General features: G+C 41.8%; 1 protein-coding gene across 1 annotated transcript in view; it reads left to right on the top strand.

The window, feature by feature from the left end:
- Window positions 1-9,489, top strand: part of elovl6 (ELOVL fatty acid elongase 6) — a 32,659-nt gene extending 23,170 nt beyond the window's left edge. Inside the window, exons 2-4 of the mRNA XM_079557310.1 lie at window positions 7,446-7,577; window positions 7,753-7,904; window positions 8,956-9,489. Of these exons, the coding sequence (XP_079413436.1) occupies window positions 7,446-7,577; window positions 7,753-7,904; window positions 8,956-9,413 (742 nt within the window). The 3' untranslated portion in view covers window positions 9,414-9,489. The remainder of the gene's footprint in view (window positions 1-7,445; window positions 7,578-7,752; window positions 7,905-8,955) is intronic.
- Window positions 9,490-12,800: the final 3,311 nt, after the last annotated feature.

The following is a 12,800-nucleotide window of genomic DNA, read 5'->3' as shown; positions in this document are numbered from 1 at the left end:
TGACGTTAGCATTAGCATGCTGCCGCTAGCTTTAACATACTGTTGTTGTTTCAGAGGTTGCAACTAAGTCAGTGATTGAGTTTTCCAGTTTCTAAGCTGTAAAATGACATGCGTACAGCATGGCCATATCGGTTCAGTGTCAGATATTTGCAATTAATACCCAATATCGTGTTTATTAAAGTATCAGCTCCATTACTGCCTAACAAATACATGAGAATCGTATTGTTGATTTCTTTCAGTCTGCACCAACTCGTCACGTGGCAGTATTGCCGGACCATTTCTGTCAACAAGCTTTTTTATCAGTACTTGTTAACAACAAAACACGGAAAGAAAAAAAAAAAAGTGCATTTTATTTATTTATTTATTTGATAGGGACAAGTGTGAACAATCAACATGTACCTCACCACAACAGTTATAGCCAAGGCTAATTTGCAATGTCCGTCCCAAGAAAACCTTTTCAAATGCACACAAAAAATACATAAAAAACCTTTACAGCAACATTAATCCTGGCATTACTCAAAGGAAGTGTGCAATCTAAAAATGATGGTCTCTTTTTAAAACACGCTTTTAAAAGCCCCCAGATCTAAATCCTGTTTCAGCTCAAGAGACGAGGAGTTCCGGAGTTTAAGGCCCTGGACAGTAAAGGCCAAGGCCAAAGGTCTTGTTTCTGTTTGCCTTGGCTGTTTTTGTGATCTTTTGATGAGACTTTCAAACTATAAATGTGAGTCCAAGATTAGGCCCAGATATTTAACTTCTTTGACCTGGGTGATGTCTTGACTATTAATTGTCAGATGCAGTTCTTCCAGGGGATGAAATCTGGAACAAACTGACAGTGTCTTCTTCACATTTAGGATTAGTCCTGAGTTTTGAAACCATACTGACTCAGAGTTAAGGTGTTGCTGCAGCTGCATCTATACACTAAAAGCCTAAGTAATAATTGAGTGTCTGGCTGTTGTTTTGAGACCTTTTTGTGATTGGAGCCAATCAGCAGTGAAATGCCACGTCCTCCTCACAGTTAAGTTAAGCCTGTTTGTCACTGCAACAACCTTTTCAAGTTCATTGCAATGAGGCAGGAAAATGTCACAATAAACGTCAACGATGATGTTGAAGACCATCATAAAGCCAGCGGGAATCTTTTGAGTGTGATGGAGAGGGCTTTGCGCAGGGGTCACACTCTCCCATCATCGATGCAAGATCCTAGTGAAGTATTTTTGCAACACTGTATGGAAATGATCATTGCAGAACATTTCCGATGGCTTATTGAAACAACACTAGCTGTAATCAAAGCTAAAGGCGGTCCAACGCAATAGTAGAACGTGTGACCTTTTTTTTGTGTGTGGTTGATTTAGTAATTTTTCTGACGGGTGGAAAACCCCCTCCGGCTCCACCACTGCTCACAGGCCATGGCACTGGCTAAAAATAATATTGCCACGGCCTGTTATTCGGAGCAAATCTCAGCAGGACTAATCTATTCCCCCGCTGTGGCACGGACACAGAGAACCGCACCGCCGCAACGTTAAAGTCGTACTCTGGATGAAATGCATCAGGAGATAAAGCTGCATCGTGGCTGTGGGAGAAGACTGCGAGTTCACACCTACGTCTCAAATGGATTCCTGGACTGTTGGCTGCACACGGCCCCTCCCTCTGGCACCGCTGTGACCGTGCCCTTGGCTCTCCCCAGCCTGCCGTTATTATTATTAGTATTATTATTCCAGCAGCAGGATAATCCATCTTCTGAAGCGCCGCTATATATCTTCGAGGCTCGGAACGTTTGTGGAAACGGGAGGACGGTCGATTTTTAGTATGCGTTTGTCAGCTTAGGGGCGCTCAGATATTCTGCAACATTAAGTTAGTGTATCTGTGTTTGCAGGTTCCATGGCACCGGCTTATGAGCTCAAGGGAATCACTGTGGAAACGAGCTTAGGAACCAGGCCTGGCTTAGCTTTTCATTTTTAATGCTTTCTGCATTTGACTAAAACTTTACCCCACGTTCTATTAGGCCTGGGATGCTTTTTCTTGCTCTTCCTTTTCCCTCCACTCATTCTTCATGTTTTTTTTCCTCTTGTTGCTCTTGTGCTTCCTCATTTTTCTTTCTCTTCTTCTTCTTCCTCCTCTCCTTGTCGTCCTCCTACTTTTTCTTTCTACTTCTTTGTCTCATATTGTTGTTCATGACATTCTTTATTATTTTTCGTATTTTCCTTCCTATTCATTTTGTTCTTCTTCTATTCCATTACTTTTTTCTCACTCCTTTTTCTTCTTCTTTGTTATTTTATTTATTTATTTATTCATTTTACACCAGTTAGTAATAGATTGTTTTCATTATATTTTAAGTTAACTTTTTTGCCCCAAGTATTATCGATTTGATACCGAAAGTAGTTTTTTTTGTTGCTGTTATTTTACACAAAACAACCCCGGTCTTCCATTAACTTGCTCATCCAAACATCATTGCGATTTTACCGTCTCACTCATTATTAGCTGATGAATGGTCAGACCCAGTGGAGTTGATCCATCTGGAGCTCCTTAATGATTCCGCATGATCCCTAATGGACCTACAGTGAGGACTCGACTGTTTATAGATGTGTGATCATAACAAACCTATGTAGCAATGGAAAAAAACTACTGCTTTCAAAAACTACGAAAGATTCAGACTCCCTAATCATCAATAGCCGGCAATGAATTGGATACTGCAGACGTTTGTATCCAGAAAAAGAAAATAAATATTACAGAGAAGGAAAACGATTTAATTGAACTTGGCGACATTTTAGCTTGAGAATCGATCAATGAAGTGAATAAATGATTCCTAAATGGGCATATAGATCTGTGAGTGGCATCACTGCCTTTACATATAAATAAACAAGAAACCATGGTCCTATTTCAAAAGGAAGTAATCAACCACAAATTAATCTTATTCATAATTTTAGAAGTTAAAAGTATTATATTTGTGACGGTGTTTACAATTGTAATGCTGCCCTCTACTGTCCTGACTGAACTCTTGATCATTATTGGCCTCTATTGACAGAAAACTGTGGAGCACTGCGACCTCATCAATATGCATGATGTCTGTCATTAATATAAGGGCCGACAAATATGGACTTTTGGGGTCCGATACCGATATGAAGGGGGTTGGGCATGGCTGATAGCCAATATATAGGCCGATATTTTGAGTAATTTTACTATTTATTAATTGAATCTCTTAAATAGCCTATAGTGAAGCATTTATTGATATAGTACAGGGTTCAATCAGAGAATAGAGGTCGACTTTGCTTTTTTTGAACACCGATGCCAATCTGCTCCGCTGATATTGTTAAAGCAGTACTAAGTAACACGTTTACCTTAATAAATCCTTTCCGTAGTCCCTGTGGGGGTAATACAAGTGTTTATGGGAGGATTGGAGGGTCTTTCATCTCCCCCTGGTGTGTCTGGACAGAAAACCATGTTTGCAACTTGACTGCCACCGGTGCGGAGAAAGCAATACACACTAATGGAACCACGAAGAAGAAGCTAACATGCTAACGGGCAAAGCTAACTGCGGGCTAACGTCACTTTAAACAGTATTTACTGCCAAGTTTGAGTGAAAAAAAATATTTCCGTTGTATAATTGGATGCACAGTAACCCTCTCTCCCTTCGCCTTTCCTGTCCGCGTAGTATTTACTCTCCAAGACAATTAATAAGTTAAAAAATCGTAACTTGCTACGACACCTGCAGTTGCGCTTATGGCCTCTAGGGGGAAGAGTTACTTAGTACTGCTTTAAGAATATTGAGTCTATAATCCTGTGTATGAAGCTATATTTACTTCAGATAAATGTACTTTAGAGGTTTGAAAGACAGTCATCGGTAGATTCCAAAACATAAAACAGTCAGTCTCTCTTATTGTTCCGAAATTATATGCAAAAGTCTACAACAAGAAATACGTAATAGGTGTGCAAACTTGTGACCGATTTTCACCGCAATGTTTTGTACAAATCAACACGGCACAATATGTAGAAATAAACACTGAAGTTTAACGGTGCTTCACACAGTGCAGGAACATTAACCTTACTAGCATCTCAAGCAAATGTTTTGACCTCCAAGGATGTCACATGAACAATATACATGGAGAACTATTTTGCTCTCATTGTGTCTGGCCTCGTCTCGCACTCCTCTGCTCTGCTGTAGCCCCCCGGCCCCGGGTCGAGCAGCGTCTTGGTAACAGAGTGTGGGACCTTTTGACCTTCAGGATGAGCGGGTGCTGTATTGTCCCGCGGCCGTCCTGTCTCCGCTTTATAGGCCACAGTCTGTTCTGTCCTGCCGTCTCCGTGCGGACACTACACTGATGTCATTGTGCAGTGTGAGGCTTTGTCCTTACAGGAGAGAGGAGGAGGAGGAGGAGGTGGCCTCGTTCTGGGGCTGCTTCAAACATCTGTTATTCTGACACATGAGAAGACCAGTGTCACTGAACTTGTCATAAGCCATCAGTGCATGGTTTTGTTCGTAGATGTAAAAATAGCAGTCGCAATAATGCTTTATCTTGGTATGAATAGACAAAAAGTGCAAAAGATTGAATTCCTTTTTGTGTGGAAGCTGTAAAAGCTGATGTGCTAAACTGCAACTTGTAAGTCTTTTTTTTTTTTTTTGGGGGCATTTACGACACATTTAGTTTACAATGCAGAACTTTTTCCCCCTGCAACCCCTGAACGTCTCACTGACTCAACCAACACAGTGGCAGAACTCGCCTACAAAAAACAATGTAATCATGAGGAGAAATAAGCCCTGACGCCTCCTGTAGATATTTGATTATTAAACAAACGTACATTTTCTGAAGATTTCAGCTGCATCAGAGCAGGTCAGTCAGATGTTTGTCAGTTCACCATCTTTTGTAAACTGAAACTCTGTGTTAGTCGCTAACTGTTGTGGTATCTGCTGCTTCAAACATGTGCGATCTCTCCACGTGTTTGTGTTTACATGGTGGGGGGCAGGTGAGCCGTGTGGTGCGGGGTGTCCTGTGAGGCAGGGTAGGTGCGGCGCCGGTCTCCTGCGGTACGAAGTTCGCTCATTGTTTGTGAATGCGGCGCATCTAGCGATGCAATGTGAGATCGCAACTATGCCGGTCCGGCAAAACGGGGTTGCTCATAGTAGCTTAAAAGAATACCAGGCTTTTAGTAAGCTGCTGTTTATGTGGGTTTAGATCACTGTTTCCTCCTGCATACATGGACACGGATGTACATTATACATCACACTGTTCGCCAACACAATATCCATGTGGCAGGACACTGCAATGTTGTCACACTTTTGGGACGGACCACTGCTTTGTTCTGTGTTGGTGCATTTCTCCCAATCTGTTTTCGTACAGCCTCTAAGACTATGCTCAGACTGCAGGCTCAAATGACCCAATTCCGATGTATTTATTTTTTTATTGCCAGCCTGAACAGCGCAGATTCAGATGTTTTCAAATCTGACCCAGGCCACTTATTTATGTGCTCATAAATCTATACGTATCTGCACGTGAGTAAAGCCATAGGTTCTTAATAACACATTCAAGTCGTATCACGTTCAGACAGTGGATCACAAACTGGGTGCATTTGGCAGCAATATGAACATCCTTGCAAATCAGAATTGAGCCTGAAGAACGTGGTCTGACAGTGACTCTGCTCTCTGATCAAAGGCACTTTTTCGCGGTTGCTTATCAAAGCCGCACCCTCCAGTGTTCAGTTGGTGCTTATTCAGCATCCGCTCTGTCAAGTCAGGCCACCTGCACTTTTTAATTGGGCTCAGCACTGGGGAAATCGTGTTCTTCGGATTCTGTAGGGCCAGCTGGTGTTTCAGCACAAGTCCTCTGCTTTATGTGGTCCAGTGGTCGAGTCTGACAGAGCAATTAAAGCCGCGCTGCACACTACGCCGTGGGCTGTCAGCTGAAAATGGGACGATTACTGCTCGCTTACACCGTGAAACACAAACAAGAGACATTAAAGTGTTTTGTGTGGCGAGCTTGTTTACTAATCAACGTTTTATGACTGTTTAGTTGCTCGAAACAAAACATACCTTTAAAGTTAAAACATGCCATGCCTAGGCTCGCTTCTTCAAAATGCATGATATCGTCTGTGCGTAAACCCGGAAGTGCTACTTGGCATTGTGATGTGTGTCAAACTGAACATTTCAGATAGGACTTTTATTGTGGCCAGCCTAAGGCGCACCATCTTGATATGCCACACCTGTGAGGGGGGATGAATTGTCTCTTCAAAGGAGAAGTGTTCACTTACATAGATTTAGACAGTTTTGGGGACAATATCTGAGAGAAATTGCTCTATTGTGTAAAGATTATGGCGTCAGCATCAGAAAAACCCATATCAGTCGATCTCTAATTGTATCTAGGGCTGGGCGTCCGCTGCTCCATGCCCACCTGATGTGCGCCATGCTGCCAATTCAGCAGCGTTTCAGACGCTCTGTAGCGACTGCTTTGGGGAATGACGCCAGTGGAGAACTCAGCGACTTTCTGACGATCTTACAGAGGCCGTGTTTTCGAACTGCGCGAAGGCGTTTTCTGTCGCTAAAACAAAGTTTCATCCTCTTTTCCCTTCTCCCACTCGGAGAGCGGAGACAAACATGGCAGAGCCACAGCACCATTAACTCCGCCCCTTTCCCCTTGAGTCTCCATGGAAACGGTTGTCAATCACAGTAGAGCTCGAGGCATGAGGATGATAAACTGAATCGCTTTTGAAAACTCCATGGCTTATTAAGAAGTTTTACTTTTGCGAGTAGACAAGGAAAATTTTAAAAGAAATAGTACTTTTCAATGGCCTTAATTGTAGACTATGTTGTGAATCCAAATATTAATGAGCAGGACTAAGAAAGAACAGGAGACCTTTTTAAGTTTATTTCCAATAAAATCGATAATCGTAATCGTCCAAACTGGGGGGGAAAAATCAAGATTTTGGCCATATCGCCCACCCCTATTTGTATATTTTCTGCACTCAAAGCAAGGGCTGTTAAATTAAAAATAGGCTTATTGTGGCCCGTAAGAAAATGGCGGCTGGCCCTGGAAATTCCTGACTCCTACGGACTTTCCATTGAAACCTTTTTGCCCACAGGCTTGTCATACCTTCACATGTTTGTAAACGCTGTAGGGGAAGCCTCGCCCCCTCAGTGCATTCTTATTTTTAAAGTCTATGGCTCAAAGTGTGTTCATCACAGCCATGAAGTTGCTAACCATGCTGTACCATGAAACTGCAAGTTTGGTTGTACAGAGTCATTCCCACTGCTGCCTGCAGAGGGAGCTCTCTGCAAACTTCTGACCAGCGCTGGTCCCTGTGTTTCACCGTCACCGTCCTATCCATTATTTCAATTTAAAAAACTTGAAATGTGTAATGTTGTTTTTTGTGTGATAATAACTTAAAGAGAAGAGTAATCTACCTTTGGAAAATCGGTTCTAAAATAGCACTAATTGTATGTTATTTCTTTGTGTTTACAGGAAGAAGTCGTTTCTGTTCTCTGCGCTGTACGCTGCCTGTATCCTGGGGGGCCGCCATGTCATGAAACAAAGGGAAAAGTTTGAGTTGAGGAAACCTTTGGTGCTGTGGTCTCTCACTCTCGCTGCTTTCAGGTCAGACTCTTACGTCACTAATTAAACCTTTGTGAGCTTCTAACCATGTTTTACGTTGCTCCCCCGAAACACCAGCACTTGTTAGTGATTTTACGTATTGAGCCATATTATGCCAAGATATACAAATATTGTCTTAATCTTAATCATGTGCGTCCTGTGTTTTCTCTTTGTGCAGTATATTTGGTGCCATTCGTACAGGGAGTTACATGACCTTCATCCTGATGAGTAAAGGGCTAAAACAGTCAGTTTGTGACCAAAGCTTCTATAACGGACCAGTCAGCAAGTTCTGGGCTTATGCCTTTGTACTTAGTAAAGCCCCAGAGCTCGGTAAGTCCACAATGAAAAGTATTACACGCTTTTTATCGTTATGGTTCTACTTGTCAGCTTATGAAAAAAAAAAGACATCTAAAATTACTATTTCTGCAAATTATTATTATTTTTTTTAGAGGCTTTTGTGTGGATTTGGCCGCTGATACCTGGATGATAAACGACATATTGGGTCATGCAAATTGTGTGGCTTTGAGTTGCCAGTATGTTGTGGCTACTTATTTTGTCAAAATAAAAAGGGGACTCAAATTTTTGAGTTTTTGGTAGACATCAAAATCAATAATTCAATAAAAGGTTTTAATAAATCTGAACATGAATGGAATAAGAAACATGATGTGCTTTGTTGTCTCTCGAAGCGCATCATGGCTGCACAACAAACATTTTCTTTTCTCCGTCCCTCGACTTTCACCAAAGAAAAGGCCAACTTCTGAAAACTTCTAGTTCTAAAAATGAAGAAAATAGGCTCTGTGCAAAACTACTTCCTATCCACACGAATGAAACACTTTGAAAGAATAAATAAACATAAATAAATATCAAGTCGAGTGTGTTTCATAAAAATGATAGTGGTGCCGTTTTTACATTTGTTGGTGATAAATTAACGTAAGCCTTTAGCTTCAAGGCTCAACACTTGGTTATAATCACAGAAGTCTCCTCTTGTGTAAAGCTTTTAATGTTATAAGTAATTAATGTATTATAGGTATTAGAACAGCTGCATGTTTTCAGCTGCCATGTACAGAGTACTGTGAATCAATAAGAGACGGCTAACTCTCCATAAGAATAAAAAAACTGACAGGAAACAGGAAATTAGCATCATGTTCCTATGTAAATATTAAAAAAAAATTCACTGAGGTCTAAATTGGGGCCAGATTCCGTGACCTCTGCTCTGTGTAAAGTGCTTATGAATCACGATACTATCAAAAATTGCGATAGGCTTTAAGAAATCATGTAAAGAATGTAGCATTCCGGCCACCCTCATCCTCAACGCTGACTACAATGAATGACTTTAACTATCGTACACTTTAGGATGAAGCTTTATCCTGTCTGTCTGCAGGAGACACCCTCTTCATCGTCCTACGCAAGCAGAAGCTGATCTTCCTGCACTGGTACCACCACATCACCGTGCTGCTGTACTCGTGGTACTCCTACAAGGACATGGTGGCGGGCGGCGGCTGGTTCATGACCATGAACTACCTGGTGCACGCGGTCATGTACTCGTACTACGCCCTGCGCGCCGCCGGCTTCAAGGTCTCCCGCAAGTTCGCCATGTTCATCACCATCACCCAGATCACCCAGATGCTGATGGGCTGCGTGGTCAACTACCTGGTCTACTCCTGGATGCAGCAGGGCCAGGAGTGCCCCTCGCACATGCAGAACATCGTGTGGTCCTCGCTCATGTACCTCAGCTACTTTGTGCTCTTCGTGCAGTTCTTCTACGAGGCCTACATCACCAAGTCCAGGCAGATGGCAGCTGCTGCCGCCGCCGCAGCTGCCGCCAAGAAGCGAGAGTGAAAACATGATGCCATAACTTAACAATAGGGATAAGGGATTTTTGCATAGGGACCAGTGACTTGAATACTTTGAAAAATGAAGCGGTTCTAAGAATATGAAGAATAAGTTTACTGGGCTGCACCATGGGAGAAAAAGTTGCGATAGTCGATAACAAAACCATTTCAAAAAAGTGTGTTTCGTTAGCACTAAACCAAGACTAAAATGGGAGTAAATGAGGGAAATCTTTTAGAATTGCCATACGTTTTGATTTTAGGGGGGGGGGGAAATTGTGTAAATCCCTGTCGTGATGGAAGACCTATCGCAATAACGACAATTTGGCCGTATGTCGTGCAGCCCTAGAGTGTACGTTTGACAAGACTAGAGTTGTGCTTGAGCTATCAATGTGCAGATGAACAGCCTTCCAAACGGCGGAGACTTTACAGATTGGTGAAAACAAGCCATTGTGGCCGGAGATGGATCGGGTAATTGTGCGAGTTTAGCGGATACTGGCCCAGATCCTTACACTAGTTTTAGCAGCACATTCCTAGTTTTCAAACAGCCTTTCATTAACTCCATATTTAGGGATGGAACTACGGCTCTACGTGCAAGTACGTTGACAGAATTTTTGCCCCAAATCCGGTTAGTAATCTACACATGTTAGTATAGTTATTGATAATATCTGCAGCGCTGCCTCTTGGGGAAAACGTCTACACTCAAATCTCCCCGTATCACCCAACCGTTAACTTTTTTACCTTCTCTCGGCGCTAATTATAAGCGTTTAGTGCTCTGTCTGTCGAGTTGGGAAGAACATTACACAGTTGTTTCCCCAGTCTTTAGTGTCATTCACTTTAAAACACGTTTGTCGGCTTCTTCAAACTGGGCATGTGATCACGACCTATTGTAAGGATTAAATGAGCAAGGACCACAATTGCTAAAGAACTGTGTTATTATCATACTTAAAAACAATCATTTTTAATAGGTTTCAACGTTCAAAAAAGAGAAATCAAGAGATTTGTTAGATGAGTGTCCTTCATCTGCGGCCATCTTTTAAAAACACTCACTTGTACATGTGAAAAAGAAGCACTCTGTAGCGTCGTCCGTCTTGTCTTTTTGTCTACGTGTTTTTAATAATCTGTCAGTGGAACAGCTTGAGGCACTGTCAAACCAGTTAAAGGCCCTATTTTATGCCAAATCGCCCTTTTAATTTTTCACCTTTTGGTCCCATTTACGCTCTCGAAACACACGCCCACTCCTATAGCTGTCCGCGAGAAACGCCAGATCCTGTCCGTGCTCAAATTGTCTTCCCTGCACAGTTCACCGTGTTCAATAGTAGCTACAAGGGCTGCACAGTTTAGGACAATGCCGAGGACTGAAACACAACATTAGTGCCACTTTGATAGTTATCATAGCGACGTTGTTTTACAATCTAAGGGAAACAATGGCGGCTCCAGCTGTGCTAATAATGCGTCAGATTTGCTCAGGCGTGTGATAATGACCATAACGTTCGAATTAACGCCCAACTAGCCACTCAGAAAAGCTATTTCTGCCAAAAACAACAAAACAAAACTGATGGCGCTACCAAAAATGATCACGTTATTGGTTATTATTACATTAACAACGGCGAAACTTCAAATAAAACCCCATAAATCTAGCATTTTGACACAGACTTTGCGCCAAAAATAGTCGCAACAGTTTTTATTCCAATTGTGATGAGTTGTGCCGCCCCTGTACCTACTCGTTTTTTAGCCATCTTGCGCCCTCTTCTGGCGATTTTCATATGTAATATCCCTAACCTGGTCTTGGAGGTATAGACATCACAGCTGTAGTGTCCAAATCGAGCATAATTTAAGACCTTTAACTCGCGCTGATGTGGGTGAACGGCACTGCGTTTTCTGTGTCTTACATTGCGAAGAAAGCAATGTTTTCTCAGGTCTTAGGTTCTAAGAATTAAATATAATATGCATATCAAGAAAATGAAGGTACGTTGAACACCTAGGCTAGTTTACACGGTGGCTTACCCGTCCTGATTAGGTTGTGTCGTGGCAACTTGCGTGAAGGATGAGGTAAGCCACGCCGCTTTGCTTTGAGGGCCTGACGTGGGAAACGACGCTCGATGTCCTCCCTCCATTCGTCGGGAAAGTGCTGATGTTGCCAACTGTACAGAAGGTTCTTATTCGGTGCGTTTACCTGCGCTTGGGTATTATTGGTTTAGTCCTGATATCATCCGTTTCTTGATCTAGATCTGGTGGTGCTTGGAACTTGGTGAAATATGTGTTTTGTGAGGTGGTACTCTTAAGGCGAGACGCTGGTCATTGTTGAGATTTTTACCTAGTTTTTCCCCTTTACGTCTTTGTTTTATTTCTAAAGTAAAAATCTCTCCCGTCGTTCTCGAACGTAATCCGAATATAGTCATTTCCTTTGTGGGAGACCGCCGTGGCTAAAGCATGGTCTCAGAATTAGCTAAATATACCGGCGTATTCACAAAAGTTTCATTCCTCCACTTTAGTAGCTCCTTCAGAGTCCAAACTTTCCAGTCATACACTCAATATTTTATAGCTTTTTTCCAGACAGATTTTTTCATGTTTAATTTTTGCCTAATTCATTGGCGTAAACGGGGCATAATTAAGATTTTTACAGATGTTTTTAACTTCTAAACTGCTTATTCAAAAACTAAACAAACAATGCCCAAAATGCCTTTGTTACACAAAAACATGAAATGAGTTTTTTTTTTCATATTTATGTCAGTAATCTGCAAAGGTTTATCTGTATTTATTTTGTCTCTATTCACCTTCAGTGTCTTGCCTTAAGATCCCATTTTGCCTCAACATTTCTTGACAATGGTGGATTTTTTTTTTTCTACCCAGGAACATTAGAAACCCGTCATTACCACATCATGTCTCAAAACTAAAATGCCCGAGTTCATGTAAACGCACTCTATTGTGACTTCTGAATGCTTTTGAGGTGCTCATCAGTAAATAGACTAGTCTGTAGATGCTTAGGACAGAAATGATCGACTCCAAGGTTTAAAAAAAAAAGAAGAAATAAAACCAAACAATGCTATTGTCAGAAGTAGCTGTATTGAAAATAGTGTGTCCTTATTTGTCTGTTGTGCTATTGTGCATTTGCACTGTATTACTGTAAAAACACTGAAAAACCTAAATGTATGAACAAAAGTGCAGAATTGTGACATTGTGGTTTTCATTTTATCTATGAACTTGACATTGCGTACTCATGTTCTGTTGGTGCTCTCAGATTTTGCTTGCAGCAATATTTGGAAAGGCCCGAACGTCACGTGTCGTGGAGGACATAAACGGCTTCAGAAAGTGTCCTTGCATGAACCTGTATGTGCAAATGTCCACCGCCGAGAACAAAAGGAAGGGCTTTTAGGCTTTACTCAATCATAACGTA

The sequence above is a fragment of the Gobius niger genome (genome assembly GCF_951799975.1).
Source record: "Gobius niger genome assembly, chromosome: 5".
NCBI lineage: Eukaryota > Metazoa > Chordata > Actinopteri > Gobiiformes > Gobiidae > Gobius > Gobius niger.
The sequence above is the reverse complement of the archived record's forward strand: the minus strand, read 5'-3'. Positions and strand labels throughout refer to the sequence as shown.